Source organism: Balaenoptera acutorostrata, chromosome 11, assembly GCF_949987535.1.
Source record: "Balaenoptera acutorostrata chromosome 11, mBalAcu1.1, whole genome shotgun sequence".
NCBI lineage: Eukaryota > Metazoa > Chordata > Mammalia > Artiodactyla > Balaenopteridae > Balaenoptera > Balaenoptera acutorostrata.
The window spans coordinates 95,001,602-95,024,633 of record NC_080074.1 but is presented as its reverse complement, the minus strand read 5'-3'; the positions used below and the strand labels follow the sequence as shown (position 1 = coordinate 95,024,633).

The window sequence follows — 23,032 nt, the reverse complement described above, 5'->3', positions numbered from 1 at the left end:
AGTATCAAAGGGAGGCTTCTGGGATGTGCCTATCCCAGGAATATGTTTCAGCCTTAAGCAGGAAACTGTTTGGGTGGTTTTCAGTAGACCTGTGGATGGATGGGATGGGCTTCTCAGAATCTACTGGTCTCGTGTTGCCGAAGGGCATGCCACGCACAGTTGCCTTCACAGGGTCCATGCCAACAGCTGACTCCCAGCTAAGGGGCCATGGAGTTTTCCCCCCAGGAAGGAACAACTAAGCCTTTCAGTCTCTGTTTCAGTCTCTTGGACCAGTCCTTAGGTATACACTGTAGTTTTTCAGCTCTTCAGCACTTAGGTACTTTGCTTTGGAGCCAAGGGCCTCCTGGGAACAATGTCTCATCTGTGTGTTGACAGTAACAGCCTGTGGGCCAGAGACACTCAGCCAAACTCTCCCTCCATCCCACAAGGGCTGGATTGCACACTTCACCTGCAGTAATCCACATTTAGCCAGCCCCAGCTCGCCCCTGGGGCCAAGTTCCCCCCTACCCCTTCTCCAACCTTTTACCTAATTTGATTCCCATAGCTCTTCTGCCACATTTATACCAATCCTCAAGCAAGATGGTCTCTACCAGCTCCCATCCCATCCACAGTGAACGATAACCCATTAGTGGCTCATGGCCTGACTCGAACAGTAGATACCAAAGGGGGAGGTCCATTCTGCTGAGTTGGGTGGCCGGGTATTTATAAGAGGTTTGGTCTGCAAAGAGATGCCAGTCTTTTCCTATAACATGATGGCCTTTTATTTATCATGCAGCTGTTGATTTACATGGGGAGTTAAGAACTCGAAACAAGCATAGAGTTTTTACATGGTCTGTTTCTGCTGAGTTCAGAGACTTGGAAATATCATTTGACTTCTGGCAAAAAGACAGTTTCAGAAAGGCATTTAAAACCATCTTTTTGTCCTTGGCCCTGAGTCAGAGAGGGACATGGGCTTATGAGGAAAGCAGAGTTTCAACCCTCAGGCAACCCTACAAGAGGTTGTGTGTAAGTCGCGTGCAGTATACGAATTCAATATCAAATGACACACCAGAACAATCTCCCTCTAGGAATGTTGCCCCTTCGTAGCAGTAGCGCAGTATTTCTCATAAAGCCTCCATCCAGTGGTATGTATGACAGTGCATGGGCCTACTCAGTATGAATGCAGAAGAGAAAATCGGAAGGGTAGTGAGAGAGTAGAGGAAATTTAAAAGAAAGGGAAAGTAGAGTCAATGAAATTTTAAGGAACAAACTGGGGCTGTGTGTGTGTGTGTGTGTGTGTGTGTGTGTGCGTGTATGTGTATGTGTAAAGCCTGGTGATCCTGTTTACTGTCTCTGAGGTTTCGGTCACCCCTTTTTATTCGGCATAAAGTAGCTACTTGGTCCTACGCAGAAGAAGCAGGGAGAAATCAGAGTTCCATCTTTGACGTCTTTTCTTCTGATTCATGATTTTCTCTCTGAAAAACACCAAGAGACCGATACTCAGATTTGGAGTCCACTCTTGTTTTTGAACTCTGAGATTAGCAAATTGAGCTATTTAATTCCTCCTGAAAGTCCTAAATCCATCTTCAATTTTTATCTCATGAACTCCTCATATGGAATTTACTTGTTTCCCACTGATGTTGTACACAGAATGGTAAAATCCAAAATTCAGCTCCTTTGAATATGCAAGACATTTCCAAAAATGTTTTTGGAGTTCTGTTCCCATGACTATATCTTAAAAAGCATCCCAACTCTGACCACCATATCCTCCTATCCCTTTACTCTTTTCTTTTTTTACACTGATACCATTTTTCGCCTTTAATATTGATAAAGATCAGGAAGCTTGAGAACACATTGTGTGGACAAAGTTTGGGTAAAACAGACTTTTGTTTATATTATTGGGGGATGAGAAACAGCAAAAAACTGGAAACAATCTAAATGTCTATCAATAAGAGAATAGTTAAATAAATCATGGTCCATCAATACATTAAAATTCTGTGTGGTTGGTTAATAAACTATAAGAAAGCTTTTCACACAATGAAATGATACTTCATATTAAGTAAAAAAGTCAAGCTGTACAATAATATACAATAGTGTATAATACTCTTATCAATTATGCAAAAGAAGAGGGTGAGTGCATGTATTTATATGCACATTTCCTATCCCTTTACTCTTAATCAAATCCAGTGGAGGTCAAAGAATTTTTATTCAACAGGAAATTAAAGGGACCAAGAGGGGAAACAAACCTCAACTTGCTTTACCTGTAGTCTCACACTTACCAACCTCTTCCCTTTGAGGAATCCATCACAAAAGTTTTGCACGTGCTCTACTGAGACTTCCGTTATGGGCAGTGTATCCCACACATCATCCAGAGTCTGGTAAATTGCCAATGCAGGCAGCTGAGACTTCTTTAGTTTGAAAAACGATATCACCTTCCCATTTTGCTTCACACCAGTGTCCACCAGAATAAAAAGAATCTGCAGTAGGAGAAGTTTGAAAAAGAAAGATCTCTCTGAGGTCCTGGGGAGGAAGAGACACCCTGTGATTGTTGGAGTTTACACTGATGGAATTTAGGGTCTGTGCCACACAATTTAAATCTTCATTGAGTTAAAATGAATTTCTTCTTATTTTGCATTGTTTTGGTTTTTTATCCCTTTGATCGGGTTTATTTCATTTTAAGACCATAGAACTGGAAGAGACTTTAGTGGTTAGCTAAGGGAGAAAGTATGGCCTATTGGCTAAATGAAGAGAATTCTTTTTAAATGTTACCTGTAGTATTTTCTAGCTGTGTGACTTTGGGTACATTACTCAGCTTCCCTGAGATTAGGTGTTCTCATTGGAAAAATGGGCTTTTGTTGGGGGAGATTGAATGAGAGAATGGATTTAATATTTCTAGTACAGTTTTTAGCATATAGTAAGTGCTTGAAAACTGTTAACTATTTTATATTATTAAATCAAACCTTCTGCCCAAAGTGGAAATCTTCTTGATAATAGTCTAGAGAGTTATCTACGTTTAGTAACACTGAAAACTTCCAGTGCTAGGGAAACAACCACCAGAAAGTCAGCTTGTTTTATTACCAGACAGCCCTTGTCATCGAGGTCTCTAATTCAATGCAGTAGCCTTGAAGTGGTTGAAGTTTTACTATTTCAGTAACATAAGCAGAACTGCACAAAGTAGGGAAGGGAAAGAAATAAATATTTATTGGACATCCAGTGGGCACTAGATACCTGACAGGTGTTTTAGATGAGAAATAAGCCCTGAGGTCTAAAACTTCAGAGTTTATAGCAAGGAGTAAATAAATCGTGACTAACAGGTGATTTTTATTTTCAGTTTCTTTGGGTCTCTATTTTCTCTGCACCCATCAAGGCATAAAAAAAAGAAATAGACTTACTGCTAATGGAAGATATGTTTAAATACATCTTTAATAGTATAAAATACATCTTAAATTTTAAATCAGAGTAATGGGATTTATTATGCCCCAGTTCTCACTTTGTTATCTCTTAACCTTATGTATTTTCCTCATTTATCTCACTTCCCTGGTCCCATCTCCCTTTTTCTAGTGTCTTGTTGCTGAGTATTCAAAAGGGTATTTCCCAGTCCAGACTTACCTTCCCCTGGAAGAGCTTAGCTGCTTCTTTGTATCTGTGCAAGCTTTCTTCATACTCTGGGGAGGCCTTGTTCATCATCAGTAGAAGATGAATTGGAATCATACTATTAAATAGGCCAATTACAGCCTGGGAAATTGAAATGTATTGAAGTAGAATGAAAGTGAAAAGGAGGGAAAAAAACCATTAGTGACAACCGGTGAACAGGTACACTGGAACATAAATGAGAGCTGTCCATCCATCACACCAGTGGCAACTCCTCCAAGATGGTTCTGAGTCAGTCTCACCCTCTGGTTTTCATGCAACTGTGTGGTTTCCTCCTCCCCACACTGAATAGGGCTGAGCTGAGTAACCAAAGGGATATTGCAGTAATGCTGGAGTGTGACCTCCAAGGTTAGGTCATAGAAGACATAGCGGCTTCTGCCTTGTTCTCACTCGTATCACTTACTCTTTTATACTGGTCACTCAAGCAGTCTTATGAGGAGATTCGCATGACAAGGAACTAAGGCCTCCTGCTAACAGCCAGCACTGACTTGTCTGTGATTGAGCCATCTTGGAAGCAAACTCTTCAGCCCCAGTCAAACCTCCCCATGACTGCCTCCCTGACCAATGGCTGCCACTTCACATGAGGCCCCAGATTTGCAGCACCTAGCCCTAGCCACTCCCAAACAGTTGACCCACAGAAACTGTGTGAGACCATCCATTTTTTTTCTGTTCTAAGTTGTTAAATTTTGGAGTAAGCTGTTATGCATCCATAGGTAACAAATACACCGTGGAACATTTTAGTCACCTTTTAAACCCCTTTTCATGTTGCAAGAGCAGCCAGATGCACTTAAAACGTGGACTTTGCATGTTAGTAGTGCATACTTTTGAGTGCTTACGATGTGCTGGGCACTGTTTTCAGGTCTTTACGTGTAATAACTAATTTAATCCTCAAAGTCCCAGTTTTATAAAAGAAGAAATTGAGGCCCAAGATCTCCTAAAGTCATGAAGGTGTTGAGCTGCGATTCGCAGCAAGCAGTATGGCTCCAGAGTCCATGACCTTGACCACCAGGATGTACTGCCTCATACACAGCTGATGGCAAAGCCTCAGCAGAACCAATTCAGCCCTCAGCATGGTTGAATCAGACCACCTCAGGTCAGCCACAAGGTAAGCTCTTCAGGAGACCAGAAACACTGGCCCTTCTTTGCTGATTAGAGATGGTCATTCCCCAGGAAGTTGTCGGTGATGGAGGGGAGGGGACAGCTGTGAACCGGAGGGAGGAGAGAAGATACAGTGTAAAACTATTCCCTTCATTTCCCTTTCCTGAAATGGTGCTGCAACTGTCGCTATTTTAGACAAAATCCCATTCCTTTTCACCCCCCCCCCCACCCCTTCTAAATACAGAAAGCACTGCTGTAAAACTAGCATGGGCACAAGAAGAGAGAGTATGGTGTGTTAAGGAATCTTTGGGCAGAGTCCCACGGTGGTGGGAAGGGGAGCAACTAGGTAGGATCCTTCCAGAAGCTACACACTACTCTGTAGAGATTTTTTTCAGCTCCACTGGCCAACATGTAGGTAAGGAGAGTCCAGTGAGTTCTTTCCCAAAACTTTCTCCCTGGACTTTCAAACCAGGTCTTACATTTTAAGTTTGGGAGATTGGATGTTAAATAATTGTCTCTTGTTCTACTAGATCCTGCTACTTAAACTTAGACCATGCATCTACTCTCCTAGAGCGGAGATGGAGAATAAATCTTGAGAGGAGTCAAAAAATCAAAGCTGAGGAGTCAAATGATATAGTTGTCTTAGCAGAAGGGATTGAACACAGCAGAAGTGATTAGTTTAATCCTAATAGATTAAACAGCTGGATTTTCACCTTGAAGCCAAGTATTGAGTGTGTGCCTTAAAAGTGCACAGGAGGCCAAGTACATGGCTGTGAATTTCTGCCCAGTTGCTACGGGTACAAACCTCTGTACCAGCAACAGATGAGAAACAACTATAGTAGTGTGGGCAGGTCACCAGTTGAGAAAAACACTACTTTTCGGAAATGAAAAAGTCACAATAAAAGTTGAACTTGCTTCTCTAAAGAAATTCTTTCCTAATTTCTTCTTGATGTGATTTGCTGTCACTATTAATATGGAACTTAACAAATGTCATTGTTCTATAAGATGAGAGATGGACCAGGCATCAGAACTCAGGAAGGCTAGTCCTTGCCTCTGCCCTCGTTCACCTGCAAAACTCCAGGACTCTGGACCATAAGCTCAGGGACCGGAAGATCATCTTTTCTGGTCCCACATGCACTCATGGCAGCTTTATAGACACAATGACCAGAATGATGATGGTCTAGGAGAAAAATTCCTTTTCAATTATTGCTGCCAACACCCTTGTGGTGCGTGTGTTTGGAATCTTAGCAAAAGTGGAAATGGAGTCACCATTCCACGGAGAAAAACATGGTGTGAGAGGCGGACAGGAACTTAGTCAACAGGAAAAGGGGTATTTTCTGTTGAAGCCTGTGTGGGGCAATGGAAAAACCACAGGACTCAGTCAGACAGACCAGTCATAAGAAAATCAGGGACAAGTGGATAGGGCTGTCACTGGAGCTCAAATTCCTAGTCATATGGCCTTGAGGAAGTTACTTCACTGTTCTGAACTCCCATTTCCTCTCCAGTAGAATAGAAATAGACAATATGAGCTAATGCATCATCAGTTAAATTTTTTGACTTGAAAGATGCCTTTTCCACTTACTGTGTAATCTTGAATGTTGTTTGGAACTGGAGAGTTCTCTATAAAATGGACATAATAATTTCCTCTCTCCTACCTCAAAGAATCTCTGTGAGTATTAAATGAGAAAATGGTGTGAAAGGGCTTTGTAAGTTTTACAAAGCATGACATGCATATAAAGTACTGTTACTAGAGAATGCATAGCATTTCTGAGCTGATGTAGATCACTGGAAGTCAACACTCCATCAGTCTATGATTTACGTTCAGGAAGGCAAAAGGCAGGACATGTAAGGTAATGCTATAAGCTGTAGAGTGTTAGAAGGCCAGCAGGACAGCTGGACCAGCACCTTCACCCAGGTTTCAGGCAGCATGCAACACCCAAGGAAGACAAACCCAGAAAGAAACCTGAGACCCCATGAGGGTCTAGGCCAGACCAGGAAATGTTAGTTACTAGTCGACAAGGAGATAGGCACAGAAAATGGGAATAGGTGTATAAAAACTTTAAAGAAATTTTACATCATTGCGACATCCAAATATGTGATTGGTGGGCTTTGTTTTTAAACATTTCATTTGTCTATTAATTTACTTTTATTGTATTTTACAAAAGTATTGGTCACCAATGCTTTAGGAAAACAAAATGGACCTTCAGCATTTTTGCAATTGCAGCAAGCTCACAATCTTGTTGCCTTCACTGAACTCTCTCAGGCAACCAAACTCAGAAGTTTTGAATTAGTCACCTCAGCACTGCACTCTCTCTTTCTTACAAGTCATGTGATGTCATTTAACTTTTCTGTTTCTTTCTTTGTTGGGTAGGGACAAGTCTATCAACTTAAGGGTTGTAGAGGGATGGCAACATAAACTAGGTGTTCAATTAATGGTGGTTAATATTATTATTGGTCAAAAGATCAGAACTCCTGGAGGAAAAGATTTCTGCTATGAAGGCAAGTACCCTCCCTGACATAGGGACTTAAGGGTCTGCAGACAGGGGCTATTTACCATAGGGTTATACTCTGTCACCAAGTGGAGGTTGTTGCTCTGAATGAAATGGCTTAACTTGGTAGCATCCATGCTTTCAATGTCTTCACTCTTTAAATCCAGTTGTTTGTTATCCACCTGGGTCACACAAAAAGGATAACATTGTCACTGTCTTCATGCATCAATAAATGTTTCTAGACTATTTACCACATGTCAGGCACTAACTAAAGCTCTAAAGACAGAAAGGTAAATAGGAAATGTTCCCTGCCCTCTAGGAACACACTGTCCTGTGGGACACAGAGAAGTAAACAGAAACATCACACAGAATGTGGCTAGCGTCATCACAGACCCATTTGTCACCTAAGGAAGAGCAGAAAAACTCCCAGGAAGAGGCAGCTCCTGAAGAATGGCTAATAAGACTTGTTCAGATGAATGAGGATGGGGATGGGATTTTAAATAAAGAACAGTATTTGCCAAAGGCAAAAAGATGTGAGATGCCCATTCTAGAAGCTGCAGTTTGTTTAGCTTGACTCTAGCAGTAGATGTTAAGTGCGGGTAGAAGAGAGACATAGACAGTGGGGTAGGCAGGGCAAATTCCTAAAGAGCCTTGAAGTCAAGGTAAGTAGATTAAACTCTAACCTGAGGGCAAGGGGAGACACTTACAGGATCAGATTTATGTTTTATTTATGTACCCTTCTAATGTGAAATAAAACACACATATAGAGAAAAGCACAAAACAGAAAATATAAACCTCAGTAAATGATCACAGAGCAAACAACTCTGGAACCACCACTCAGGGAAAGAAATAGAACATTATCAGAATGCCTGAAGCCCTCTGTGATCCCTTCTAATCAATAATCCATTAGTTTTCTGCCAAAGTGACCATTATCCTGACTTATGATGACCATCTTCATCCTTTCCTTTATAGCTTTACTGCTTAAAAATGCATCTCATAATGTTATAGTTTAGTTTCATCTTTTTAAAAACATTATGTAAGTGGAAACAAACTATTTTTTGTATGTGTCTCAATTCTTTTGCTTAAAATTTTGTTTATAAGAGCCATCCATGTTATTGCATTTAGCTATAGTTTGTTCATTTTCCTTGCTCTATAATATCCGATTGTATAAATATGCAAAGCATTTATTCATTTTACTGCTGATGAAAATTTAGACTGTTTTCAGCTTCTGGTTATTAAAATAAGGCTGAACAAGGTGAACACTCTTGTTCATTTCTCTTGGTACTCATGTCTCTATATCTGTTGGGCATGTATCTAGGATTAGGATTTGATTGTAGGATATGTATGTTTTTGACATGTATTTTGATGTGTGTTTGGGAGACAATGCCAAGCTATTTTCTAAAATGGACAATAATGTACATTTGCATCTGTACTGTTGGAAATGTCCCATTGTTCCACATCCTTGCCAACACTTGGTATTATCCACCTTTCTAATTTTATTCATTTTGATGAATATCTGGTAGTATCTCACTGTGGTTTCACTTGTATTTCTCTGATTAACCAGTTGTATACCCTCTTCTTTGAAGTGTCTGTTCAAGTCACTTGCCTATTTTTCTATTGAGTTGATCCCTTCTTTGCTGATTTGAAGATGTTTTATATATTCTGGATATGAACCCTTTGTGGTTTTATATATCTTTTCTCACTGGGGACTTCCCTTTTAATGGTGACTGCATATGAACAGAAGGTAATTTCAATGTAGTCAAGTTATCAGCCTTTTCCTATAACTCATGTGTGTTTTTGTTTTGTTTTGTTTAAAGTGCTTTGACTACACCAAAGTTTTGAAGATATTCTCTTATTTTATCTCCTAGAAACATTATTACTTTGTTGTTCACAATGGATCTAAAATCTACCTGGGACTCATTTTTTCTTCCTTCTTAAACTGATGCTTAGATTCTGATTTTTAGCATTACTCTTCTCTAAAATACACATTAAAATCTCCATATTTCCCTTTATAAGGCTATGGATGCCTTCTAAATTCATAAATTTTATATGTATGTTTCATTATCATTCAATTCAAAATGTTTTCTAATTTCTGTTCTTATTTCTTCTCAACCTATTGGTTATTTAGACGTGTATTTTTAAATTTCAAAATGTAAGATTTTTGGGTTATATGCTTGTTTTTGATTTCCAGCTTAATTTCTACATTTTATTCTTATTATTTGTCAACTTCTGTATATGTGATATGTGTCCTTAAAATTATGAATATACTATAGTTTGTTTTTTTTTTTTAAATGAAGGTCTTTTTTTTTTTTTTAAACACTATTTCATTTATTTTATTTATTTATGGCTGTGTTGGGTCTTCGTTTCTGTGCGAGGGCTTTCTCTAGTTGTGGCAAGTGGGGGCCACTCTTCATCGCGGTGCACGGGGCCTCTCATTATCGTGGCCTCTCTTGTTGCGGAGCACAGGCTCCAGATGCGCAGGCTCAGTAATTGTGGCTCACGGGCCTAGTTGCTCCGCGGCATGTGGGATCTTCCCAGACCAGGGTTCAAACCCGTGTCCCCTGCATTGGCAGGCAGAGTCTCAACCACTGCGGCACCAGGGAAGCCCCAATATACTATCGTTTTTGAATACAGCATTCTGCATATGCTCATCAGGACACAGTTAATTTATAATTCAAATTATATATATATATATATATATATATATATATATTTTTTTTTTTTTTTTTTTTTTTTTGACTAGCATATTCTCTCAAGAGAGGAGTGTCAGAATCTCCCGGTATGATTGTGGATTTAACCATTTTTTCTTACAATTCTGGCAGTTTCTTTTTATATATATTCTCAAGTCATGTATGCAGATTTAGAATTGGTAAATCTTCTGGGCAAATTAAAATTGTTGTCTTTATGAAGTGTCCTTCTTTATCCCTAGGGATGCTCGTTGCATAAAAGACTACTTTGTTCATACTAATATACTTATACCAGCATTCTTTTAGAAGTGTTTACATGGCATATCTCCATCCTTTTACTTTCAACCTATCTTTATACTTTACATATGTCCCTATTTTTTAAAACATTGTATCTCTTGTAGAAAGCACATAGTTTTATTTTTAAATCCAGTCTGATAATCTTTGCCTTTTAATTAGATTATTTTTATATAATGTAATTACTAATATATTTAATTAAATATGCATTTTTCCATTGGTTCTGCCTGTTCCAAATCTCATTTTCCTTCATTTTTGGCCTACTTTGAATCCATTGAGCACTTTTTATTATGCCTTCTTTCTCTTTTTTGACTCAGAAGTTACACACACTATAATTATTCTCCTAAGGATCACCAGCATGCGTTACAACATGCATACTTTACTTACCAGAATCTAATATTAGCTGGCAATTCTACCTTCTTCTTGGATAATGCAGACATTAGAACATTCTAATACACTTTACTTCCTTCCAAATCAGTTCGTGGCCCACACTCAAGACTTACAGGCAAAAAAATAAAATAAAAATAAAAAAAATAAAAAAGACTTACAGGCGATTATTGTTCTGTGTGTTAATTCTAAATCTCACAAGACATTATTATTATTGTTATATAATCAATATACATTTACATTTATGCATATATTTATATCTTAGTTTCTCTTCATTTTTTCCTGCATTTTTGAGCTTCTATCTGGGAATTTTTCCCTCTGCCCAGAGAACACATTTAGTATTTCCTTTAGAATGAGTTAGATCTGTTGGGTGACATATTCTTTCAGTTTGATTGTTTAAAATATGCTTCTTTCACCTTTATTTTTGAAGGTTATTTTTGCTGGGGGTAGCATTCTTTGTTGAGAGTTATTTTCTTTCAGTTTTTGAAAGATATAATTATTTGTGTTCTGCATTCCACTCTTTCTATAGAGAAGTCATCTGAGAATCTTAGTATTACCCTTTGAGCTTACTTTGAAGGTAATCTTTTTTGTCTGATTTAAGATTTTTCTCTTTTTCTTTGACTTTCTGTTATTATACTATGGCATGGCTATGGGTAAATTATATAGATGATACATATATATAAATATATATGTGTGCAGGTGTATGTAGTGTGTGTGTATATATATATGTGTATGTGTGTGTGTGTATTTATATATTCATATATGATCAGGGGCTGAGGTGACTCGAATCTGTGCTGCAGCTCTTGGGAGGGCTGATCTACTTATGGTTTATCTTTGATTTTAGGGTATTTCTCTTTAGGGTCCAAAGTAGAACAAAGGATGTCTTACTAGTTTTACCTCCTACTTCCTCTTGTGGTCCCTGAACTCCAACATTTAATTTTCTGGCTCCTTGAATATTGCAAAAATGCTAATAAACCTCTCAGCGTCTCTGCTGCTCCTCCTAGAACTGGCTAAGCCCCCCAGATGAAAAGCAGTCCAAATACAGGGTTCATCTTTTTGGGTTTCCATTTTATTTTAGATCTTAGCCTAGACATACCCCCTTCTCTTGCTAGTTCTCCAAGGTCTTTCTTTAAAATATTTTTTTTGCTCAGCTTTTTCAAAAAAATTATCTTTAGTGGAAGGGATTGTCTAGTTACCTGGTCTGTTATCCCAGATTTGCATTTTAGAGCTGCCTTTCCATGATACTCAGGTATGTTGAAAAGATAGGATGTCATATTGCCAAACATTGCTCCCAGAAGTTTCCCATTCCCCTCCCCCATCTCCTCATGCCCATAAAGACAGAAGATAAAACTTCCATCACCCATAGCAACTATGCCTACAGGTAAAACTGTCAGGGTCAGATCCTGAACAATTCTGCTTCCTGAAATAATTTGGGTCATTTTTGAGATCCTTGGGCCACCAACACTTGAACACCTCCTTAACCCTTTCCCTTTATCTGCTATCTTATATCGGTCCTACCCCATCAGATCTTGCCCTGGATCAGAACCATCTTCTATTTTTCTCTTCTTTTCTTCAAGGTGGTCTCTCACTGGGTTAGTTAAAAGCAATATGAACCTCCAAGAAACCCAATGCACTCTTTACGGTTAATTGTATTAATTCTGAGTCTATTTAGTCATATCTGGGTATTTCTCTTATAATCCATTTGTGTTCAATTATTTGTTGAGTGCCTGCTGTATGTTAGGTACTGAGGCCCAGAAGTGCTGACCTCACTCAGATGTCAATTTAATCACTTTATTTCATGATTGTTTTTCACAACCCGAACTTATGAAATACATAAATGCCGAGGTACAGCAAATGTTTGTCTTTCAAAAAAAGAATTTTGAAAAAAATTCATCGAAACCACAGGATATTTTAAAAGGTGAACTCCTTTTGCATATTTAATTATTTTTAAATTCACACAGTTTGAGTAGAAAGCTTGGGGCAGAAATATAAAAGCAGGAGAAAAATGTCTTCCTAGGTGGAGTTCTTGCCCACCCTTCTCCCATCCCTCTCCTCTAGTCGGTAGAGAAGAAAGTGAACACAAAGGATCTTAAAAGCTGCTTAAGGCCTGCTTTGCCACCTGTCATGTCTCCTTCCTAAGGCTTTGCTAATTGTGCAACCATCAAAATCATCATTGTAATCACAAAACAGTGTCCTTTTAATCTTTAATACGTTTAAATACTTCCTGATTATTTTTCTGGAAACTTGCAGGCCTGGTGTCTAAGCTCAGGGGACAGAGCTGTGGTCTGAGCCAGGAGTTCCTCCCTTTCTGCTCCCTTTTCCAGGCAAACCCTCACATTTCCCAGAACAAGACGAACAGGAAACGCCAGCTCCTCCAGGTGTTTCTGGACTTAAGGAATGCTGTATACTGGAAGCACCGCGGTTAAGCGGTGATAACATTCTCTGAGAAGCAAAGAGCTTTAATAAAAACCACCCTCCTGAAGGCTTTCCAGTTGGTTGGGCTTCTTTGAACGAAACATACCCGGTTACTTCTCTATTTCTTAAACCAAAAACTCTGGAACGTTCATGTGTAGGGTTCCTGGAAACAACATTTGAAAGGAATTCTTCCTCTGTAAAGGGAATTTATTTGCCTAATGCACTGGAAAGAAAACCCAACCCTGGAACCAAGAGTGGGGGAAAATTTTTTATATATTTTGCCAGTTTTTGGAAAGAATTTTCCTTGAAAAATCACATTATTTTTCTCCCCAAGAAAAGAGGCACCAGAATAAAAACAGTAAACAGTAAACCAGAAACAGTAAACCAGAAGGGTTGTCACCTTACAATATAATTTTGAGGTTCTCCAAGAGAATCAGATGTGGATTATGTTTCAGACACTGTGTCCTACCAATGGATTTCATCACTCCTTTTCTGTTTATTAGTATTCCAGCAATATTCCTTTGAATTCTGCTTGATTTCTCTAATTAACAGCAGTTCATAAAACATATTAAAGTTGTCTTAGTTTACACCAGTTACAATATTAAATATCTGGGCTATCACGGAGAAATCATTTGTTTAACAAATGCCCTCATGTCTCTGGGTTTGTTTTTTCTGTGTTTTTTTTTTTTTTTAACATCTTTGTTGGAGTATAATTGCTTTACAATGGTGTGTTAGTTTCTGCTCTACAACAAAGTGAATCAGCTATACATATACATATATCTCCATATCTCCTCCCTCTTGCGTCTCCCTCCCTCCCACCCTCCCTATCCCACCCCTCTAGGTGGTCACAGAGCACTGAGCTGATCTTCCTGTGCTATGCGGCTGCTTCTCTGGGTTTGTTTTTATAAGCTGCTTAGCTTACCATATACTTGGTAAATATATACTTTAGAAAAAATATTTAAAAATTTGATTTATCTTACTTCTTGCCTTTCTTATCAGTTTATTTTTATGCACTGGTTTCTTCTGATTCTCTGCTTGGAAAGGTGCATTTCTTATAATAGGTTTCCCAGGAATAATTGTGAAAGGCATGAAAGGATACCTCTACTGTGTTTCCATCACTATCCCATTGGGTCAAAGTTAGGCTCATTATATCTCTTTTCTGGCATGTGGGATCTTAGTTCCCCAACCAGGGATCGAACCCGCAACCCCTGCACTGGAAGCACAGAGTCTTAACCACTGGACCACCAGGGAAGTCCCTATATTTCTTAAAATAGAAGTGATTGAGAATACTCAAAATGAGGTAAACATTCAAATAATATCTGAAATTCCAGTTTAGGACAGGCTCATGGTTTTTTCAACATGGGATTACATCTCTGTTGGGGCAACATTAAGAGTCCTATTGAGAGCGGTGAGGATTACTATCACTCTCACAAAAGACAAGCTCTGTCCTCACACAGACAGGTTGTCATACACAACTTACGATTGCTCCATTTTACGTTTTTCCCAATCGCATGTATATAGTTGGCCTGCACTGTTTTTGCAGGTGATGCGTTCCATAAATATAGCATTTGCCAGTCTCTCATCTCTCCAACATAGCTGTCAACTCATATTCCCACTTATTATTTCAGCTTATTTCTAAACACGTTCTTACAATGGAAATTTACTGTAGGGACAAATTCTGCAATTTCTTTGCCAAAATATGCCATGCCTAGATTAGCTCTTGAGAAATAATCCTGGGGTTTGATTAAATAGTGCCATGGAGATAGAGAAGTGGTTTAGGAGAAAGTGTGTTTCTTTTCTTTTCTTTTTTTTTTAAGTCTTTAGAATGAGGGGCATTAGAGTAAATAGAATCTAGGAGTAAAAACATTGGTTTTCTTCAGGGTTAAGTACTGTAGAAAGTCACTATAATATGGTAGAAATGGTAGCTTTGGAGTCGGCCATGCTGGGGATGAATCAGGTGTCTGTGACTCTTTAGTTGTGCGAGTCTAGATACTGGAATCAATCTCATGCAACTTTAGTTTCCTTATTGATAATGCAAGGATAATAATAATAATTTCATCAGAGCCTTGTGAGAATTCAGTGGTTGAACCTCGGGGAACACCTGGCAGAGCGCCTATCGTAAATTAGGCAGAAAAGCAAACAGATGAAATTCTAGACCTTAGATGAAAGTAGGTACCAGATTGCAACTGGCTCATGTTTCCCAGTGTCAAAAAGAAGAGTCTTAACTGCAGACGTAAAAGGGTCTCCTCATGGGCCTACATAGAGTCCACAGTGACCAACTGGCAGGAATCAGTAAAGACCATGTCCATCATGTAAGGACATCCATTAGCTCCCAGACCACCCCTGCAGGACTCAGGAATTGACCATTGTTTCTAAACACTAGGATCATCTTCTGAAGGGCACGATCGCATTGTGTGATGTTTTTTGAACGTGTTAAAAGCAGAAACTAACACACCATTGTAAAGCAATTATACTCCAATAAAGATGTTAAAAAAAAAAGTTTTTTCAATGCAAAAATTTGAAATACACCACAATTTTAAAAACCCTAAAAAAAAAAAAAAAAAAAGAATAGTCTTGGTTGATGTTCTTTAAAAAAAAAGTTATTCCAAACTCCTGAACAATAATCCTAGTAAAATTTGGACTGAGTTTTTGAAAGTGTAAACTGAGGAAAAAAATGTTTATCTAAAAGCTGTCACCACAGAAGCTGAACCTGTCCCAGACCTGCCAATGGAGTAGGGCAGAAACCGGGGTGCTTGTTTTTGGTATGGGACATAAATAATCTTGCCCCCAGAGGTTCCAAGAGTTCATTCGGAGTACATCTGTCACTAGTGGGAAACAACAAACAGATTCTAAAGGAGAGTGAGCAGCTCTGGGAAGTCATCAACAGGGCTTTGTAAAGAATAAATTGTAAACAAAGGTAGTGCATCCATTAGAGGTTGTAAAGCCTGCAGAGACATTGGAAGCAACAGCACTTGTTTTTCTTCCCCACATGTGTATCTTGGTGGTACTAGGACTTTAAATCAGGCTTTCATAAGATCTATAAACAAAAAACTGGGAAATAAGTACTTGTGGATCTGTAGCTAATTAGAATTTTTGTACTGATAGGTTGCTACAAATAGTTCAACAGTACAATGAAATGTATTAGTGTAACCTTCCATATCTTTTTTTTTAAATTTTTTTTCTGAAGTATAGTTGATTTACCATGTTGTGTTAGTTTCTGGTATATAGCAAATTGATTCAGTTTTATATATGTATATTTTCATATTCTTTTCCATTATGGTTTATTACAAGATATTGTATATAGTTTCCTGTGTTATACAGTAAGCCCTTGTTGGTTATCTATTTTATATATAGTCTGTATCTTTCTCACCAAAGCTCTTCACAGAAGAGTTTGATTTCATCCTATTTTACAGTGCAAAGCTGCAATTGCTGTCCAGGTGGGGGAAGAATTGCTGAAGGGACTCAGGCACCTTCAGACATATTTTTTGGGAGTGAGTAAGTTCCTGAAACACTTTCTGAGTGTCTTCTAGGTACCAGAGACATACTGTAGACCTTGGAATACAAAGATAAATAAGTCATGGTTCCTGCCCTTGAATAGCTCATGGTCTAGTGGGGTAAAAGGTGAGACAGACACAGAAATACATGAAAAGCCTTATAAAAAGTGGTAAATGAAAACAGAGACATGGACGTTTAGAGGAATAGTTAGGCCAATTTGGAGATTCCAGGGAGGCTTTCTGAAGGATAAGCTGCTTGAACGGATTCACTGGAATATGAGGGTGAGGCTGTGACAGGGGCCCTGCCGGGAGCTGGCATTCTGAGCAGAGAAATAGCCTGTGTGACGTGGTGGAACTACACTGTGTATAGTTGAGTATTGAGAGGGTAGAGCCCACGGTGGGAATGTGCTAGAAAAGGGAATGGAGAAATAGGTAGTGCCACGTCATAAAAACTACATGTTTAAATATCTTGATTTTGCTCTCTTAAGACATGGGGAATATTGAAGAGTTTTTAAGAAGGACGTGTCATCGTCAAATTTCCATTTTATATCCATCATTGTGATACCAACCTAGAAACTTTAAGAAGTAGTAAGGGGAGATCTATTAAGAAGGTATTGAAAATATTTATGCCAAAGATGCTAAGAATCTAAGCAAGGAGTGAAATAGAAAGAGTGGAGGAGAGCATAGGCTCAGTAGGCTAGGAGGTATGATTGGCAAAGATTAGATACTGAATGAACACAGCCATTCAGTAAGACAGTGTTTTAGAGGGAAGAACATGATTCAGCAGGTGCAGATGACAAATTCAGTTTTGACAAAGTTAAGACTGCAGTGCTTATGAGGATATTGAAACAGTTATATCCAGCAAGCATTTGAATCACAGGAGAGGTCCAGGCTAGAGGTAAAACATTCCAAATCCTCAACAAACACATAATCGTCAAACATGAGAAAGAATTATATCACTGAAGGATTACACATTCATTCCGTAATTGATTCGTTCACAGGCAGAGTACAGAGGAATTTAAGGCAGTGAAAATACTGGGATACAGTAATGATAGATCCATGTCATTATATATTTGTCCAAAACCATAGACCACAGAACACCAAGAGTGAACCATGAAGTAAACTATGGAGTTTGGGTGATTACGATGTTTCAGTGTAGTTTCATCAATTGTGACAAAGGTACCACTCTGGAGGGGGATGTTGATAATGGGGGAGGTCATGTATGTATGGGGCAGGAGATAAGAGGAATCTCTATATCTTTCTCTTAATTTTGCTCTGAACCTAAAACTACTCCAAGTAAATACTTTTTCAAAAAGTTAAAAAAAATTATTCATTCACATATTCATCTATTCACCAAACATTTATGAGTACCTGCTACATGACAGACACTTTCAAATGCTCGGTGGTTGAAGTAATGAACAAGACAGGCTTTGCCTCCATGGAGCATGGATTATATAACCTAGATTGGGAAGAGCATTGGGTCAGGCAGTAGTATGGGTGGAGGAAGAGAATATCCCAGGGAGACCAAAAGAAGAGGTAGACCAGGAGAAGGAGGCTCCTAGGTCAAGGAAAGAGAGAATATTAAAGAGAAAAGAGAGGCCAACAATGTCAAATATGGCAGAAATGTTCAATAAAATAAGACCTAAACAGTATTCATTGGATTTGGAAATATGGAAGCCACCCTGAACTGTGTGAAAGCAGTTTTAATGGAGTGGTACATAAACTAGGTAGTTTAAGGGCTTAAAGAAAGTTGGAGACACTGAGTAGAAAATACATTTAAAAGACAGTTGGATGAGGAATATGAGATAGATAGGATGGAGGTGAGAGCGGGAAGGACCTTCAGTCCAGAAATCTTGAAACTTTAACTTTTGCTCAGTTTCTCATTTCCAGTGGACTCTGGTGATCTTCACCTTGGTGTTCCACCAACAATGTAAACTCAACAACAAAATAAAGCATCAGAAATCCCTATTTCTGTTATGCCCTCACTATTCCTAGGTACCCTGGCTTTAAACCTCGCCTCCTTTCCATAATTTTGATATCTAATCCTTGCAGGACCTGCCTTTTCTTCACTTTCTACTGCTACCTCTTTGCTACAGATCCTTAGTACATGATCTATTTTGTCAGTCTAATAAAAGTTCTCTTTACTCTTGTCTTTTTGCCTAACAATCCATCTGACTCATTGCTGCCAAAATAATTTTGCAAACACATTTCTGTTCATATTATTCCCCTGACCTAAAGGCTTGAGGGGCTGCCTAGTGCCAAGCAACTTAAGTGCAAACCCATTTGCTGCTATTCAAATTTCCTCACAATATGGTTCCAATCAAGCTTCTCTGTCTTTTATTCATTCGCCCAAAACATGTTCCCTGAGATCCAGTCAAGTTGGCCTGATCACTGTTTCCCAAGTTTATTTTTTTTCCCCCATGTTGGCCATGAATTCTCCTCTATTTTGTCCAAATTTTATCTGTTTTTAATCCCAGTTCAGTTGTCTCCTTCATAATTTATTTTGGTCACAATTCCTACCCTGCCTTTATCATTTGAACCCTTGTAATATTTTATCCATGGTGATGCTCTTTGTATTATAGATACGTGCATATTATGTTTACAATCTCTACTATATCTGTAAGATCTATGAGAGGGGAGAATATACTCAATGCGTTTTTATTATCATTATCTTGCATAGCACACAGAGTAGTTGTTACCACATGTTTGATGAACGTAAGTGAACTCTCAAAGGTATGAAAATATAAAATTTTAGAGCTCACAATGACCTTACTGATGATATGGTCAAACCCTTTTATTTTATAGATGAAAGAACTGAAGCCAAAAAATGTTCAGTGACCTGCCCAAGTCACATGGCTGGTCGGTGACAAAGCAGTGCTCCAAATCTTATGTCCTGACCCTCAGTCCAGGCTTCTTCCCATTTCGTGACGCCATCTGTTTAGGAAGCTTGAGTTGAGCCATCGTCCTTGTCATCATGACTCAGGCAGCACCATTAGTGTTCAAGACCTAGACTCCTTCCTGGTCTCAGAAGTCTGTACATCCACAACCCAAGGAAAAACTGGTAGAAGGCTGGAGCTGCCCACCTGACTTACCAGACGAAAGAGGGAAATGGTGTTCCCAGTAACACTGTAGTGGGCCAGAACCTCGGAGGCAGTGCTGATTCCAAATGACACATCTTGGAAATTTTTCACCACACTGTGGAATAGGGACACTGCTGGTACTTCTAAATCCTAAAAACGAGAAGAAAAAACCCCACAGGTTGTTTTTGGAGGAGGGAGACAGAGAAACAGACTAGGGAGTAGAAATGTGTTCACTCGTGTCAGAAATCATAGTGTCCAGTGAGACAATATTGACCTCTAAAAATGCAGGCTGGATTTGCAGCCACATGGTTGAATTTTCCAAGCTGGGTGGGTTAATAGGTAACTATAACATTGTGGCTAAGCCTGGGACTCCTGTCTGGCTTTACCATAGAACTTGCAGTTTATTAGTAGCTGAGAGGGGTCTCAAAATCATAGAGACCTGCAGAGTTGGGCTGCACTATCATTGATATACCAGAGGGGGCAAATGTTTGGGGAATAATTTGTGGAAGAAAAAAGAAATGCAAAAATCAGAAATAGGTGCTGTCAAAAGGGCCAAAAAAGAAAATAATGAAAATAAGAGAAATTAAAGTGGAAGCTTAGAAGGTTTATTAACAAAGGTTTGTGTAGGATGTAGAGGAACAATCCTCTTTCCACTGTGTGTAAGCCATGAAGATACTGTTCATGCGTTGGTCCAATTCTAGAACCCAGGCCTGCAGGACAGAGCAGGGAAGCCTATTCTGAGTGATGAGTCCAGTCCTTTTATAGCAAGCTGGCATTATTTCCCTGCTGTCATGGGACCTTTGTCCTCAGCAGCTCCAGGCAATAAACTATAGAGTGAATGTATTTGTCCCTGACATCTCTCTAGCTAGAGAAGTAGATGTGCTAAGAGAAAAGATCATGGTGAGCCTTGCATCTGGGGTCAAGCAGAGGGAGTTGGCACCTTGCTCATCCAAAAGGGTGTGTGGAGTTCATTCGAGGTTATGAACGATTGTTCATCAAGGCTTCCTCTTTTTTTATTCTGCTCCTTAGAATGGAATTGCTCGTGAATCAAACAACGACATCCGGTGGTCATTTAAGTTATTGCACCCAACTCCACTTGGCACTCCTGCCTGTCTGAGAGTGGCTGTTTTTGTCTACAGTTCAGATCTCTCATCACTGAAAAATTTGCTCCCTGGTCTTCCTACCCTACTTACATCTCATCAAGGCTATTTCCAGCTGTGTACACAGAATAGACAGGGTGATGATGAGTTGGAATTAATGAATGGAAAGAAGACAAGAAGGTCTGCCAGGAGAGAGCAGGGGCTTGATCAGCTGTGAGAATCTCCAGGTGTTACCTCCAGAGAAAGAGAAAAATGATGGAATGATGCCTTCTCCTTTATGGCTGCTTTTCTTAGCCAGGAAGCCAATCTGGAAGATGGAGGCTAACACCTTCAATATATAAAATGCCATCCTTATTCAGCATATCAGGGCAAACAAAGAGAGAGAAGCATGGGGGACTACTTATTTGGTAAGAAGCTCTAGACTGGAGGCAACTATTGACAAATGCGTTGCCTGGATGATAGAAGTTGGGTTACTCTGGCCCCTGCCTCAGAAATTCAGATACTGTCCGAAGCTTCAAAGCATCCACAGATGGGGAGACACAGTCGGCAGTCTCAGAACTCTTGAAGCAAGTGTGAGGAAGACATAATTCAGAGACTGGGAATGTCTAGAAATTGAGAGATCTTGATGGACAAGCTAAAAGCAGACTCTGTACCCATTGGCTGCTAAGGCAGTGTCATCTGGCCAGCAGGTGACTAACGCGGCTCCCTTAAGGTAGAATATTTCTGGTTCTTTGGAGGGACGACAGCTGGGGGTATCTGGACGAACCTGGAAGAAGCCTATGACAGCCACCTCAGCAGCAGCGACGAAGTCCATGGTGGCTTGGACATCTGTGAGCCGCACGGGTTCCCGGGCGCCGGGACCATCTAGACAGAGACAGAGGAGGGTGGTGGGGGGAGAGTGAGAGAGAGACAGAAGGTTTGGGCGTACAGAGTAGAGAAGAAGCAGCTCTAAATCATAGGGGCATCTCTACTTTTTCTCTTCATACTAAGGCCAATGAGATTTAGGAGTGCAGTTATCATTCCAAGGCTTTATTTATTTATTTTTTACTAACATGGGGAGGGGGGTGTCCCGACAAGATAGCCTATTTCTGAAGGAGAATACCAGACTAGGCGAGGCAGATCTTTGTCCAGCATCTCCTGGGAAGTTTCCTAGGTTTGGAGGACAAATACCCAGAGCCCTAGCATGTTCCCTTCCCTTCTTCCAACAACACTTTCACCCCATGGTGCTCTTTTCTTTTACCTGAGGATTCCTGAACTTCTGCAGCAACTTCTGGGGATAGTTTGCATGTGAAGAGACATAACAGATACAGGCATCTGGACGGCATGGCTCCCATTTTCCTGCTCCTGGTCCTGCTGCAAACCCCGGCCATGGTGTCTGAAGCTGCCGATTCAGGGCAGCTCACTCTTCAGTTGACTGTGGTGTTATTCAAGCTCTGGGAACTTTGCAGCTGGCTCTGGGATGGGGGACCTTCAACTTCTGAGATAAGAGATGGAGTTCAGTGACAGGGCCTCAGAACAAAACCAGCTAGAAGAAAGTCAGGTCAGTTCATTTAAATAAAATATTCTATGCCGGGTATTGACCTATGCACTAGAGATACAATGATACCTGTGACCTGATCACCTCTCCCAGCCTAGATTGTTTATGTGAAAAATGGGCAAATGAACAGATCATTTAAATATAAAATGGAAAGTGATTATAAAATTGGGAAACTCATAGGGTGCTAGGAGAAGATGAACTAAGGACATTTTAAACACTGGTGGGGTCCAGTGAAGGCTTTCTTCCTGCTGGGGATGCCTAAACAGAGTCCTGGGTAAATAAAATTTTATGAAGCAACGAAGGTGAAAAGGGAGTTTCATGTAAAGAGCCAAAGCACAGAGATGTAAACGTGGTGTGAGAGATAATTATTAGTAATTTAGTATTACCAGAAAAGGGAATGATAAATCCAGGCAGAAAGGCATGCTGGGACCAGATCGCAGGGGGCTTTATATTCTAAGTGTAGGAGCTTGTCTTATTTCGTAGGTGATGGGAAGCCACTGAAAGATCTTAAGCAGGAGAGAAACAGTGCCTGATGTGGCCCAGGTGCCTGTGGAAATTTGAGAGATTCTCACAGGCAGAGGGATATATAAGTCTCAAGCTTAGTAGAAACTTCTATATGCTCATACTATAAAATAAAATAAATTGAGATTTCCTACCATTCCTATCCTGAAAGCTCATTGCCCATCGCACTGGAACAGGGGAATGACACTGCTCCCAATGATGTAACACCACGTGTACTGTGCTCTGCCCCAGTTCCTCTGAGGAAACTCATGAATGGGAACCATCCGGTTACCATATTTGTTTGAAGGAAGAAAGCAAAG

At 39.7% G+C, this 23,032-nt stretch overlaps 1 protein-coding gene across 1 annotated transcript; it reads right to left on the bottom strand.

Annotated features, from left to right (window-relative positions):
• Positions 1 to 751: 751 nt before the first annotated feature.
• ERP27 (endoplasmic reticulum protein 27) lies at positions 752 to 22,952 on the bottom strand. Its single transcript, XM_007196031.3, has 7 exons — positions 21,915 to 22,952; positions 21,441 to 21,538; positions 19,587 to 19,724; positions 7,283 to 7,399; positions 3,589 to 3,714; positions 2,259 to 2,456; positions 752 to 1,454 (listed from the first exon to the last, which is right to left on the bottom strand). The coding sequence occupies exons 1-7, from the start codon at positions 22,042 to 22,044 to the stop codon at positions 1,407 to 1,409; spliced, it is 855 nt and encodes a 284-aa protein (XP_007196093.1). The 5' UTR covers positions 22,045 to 22,952; the 3' UTR covers positions 752 to 1,406.
• Between the last annotated feature and the right edge of the window lie 80 nt (positions 22,953 to 23,032).

Coding starts and splice junctions, on each gene's coding strand:
- ERP27 (XM_007196031.3), bottom strand. CDS start 22,044: ATGGCCGGGGTTTGCAGCAGGACCAGGAGCAGGAAAATGGGAGCCATG. Junction 21,539..21,914: donor AGAAGTTCAGGAATCCTCAG/GTAAAAGAAAAG, acceptor GTCTCTGTCTAG/ATGGTCCCGGCGCCCGGGAA. Junction 19,725..21,440: donor CTGTCATAGGCTTCTTCCAG/GTTCGTCCAGAT, acceptor TCTCGTTTTTAG/GATTTAGAAGTACCAGCAGT.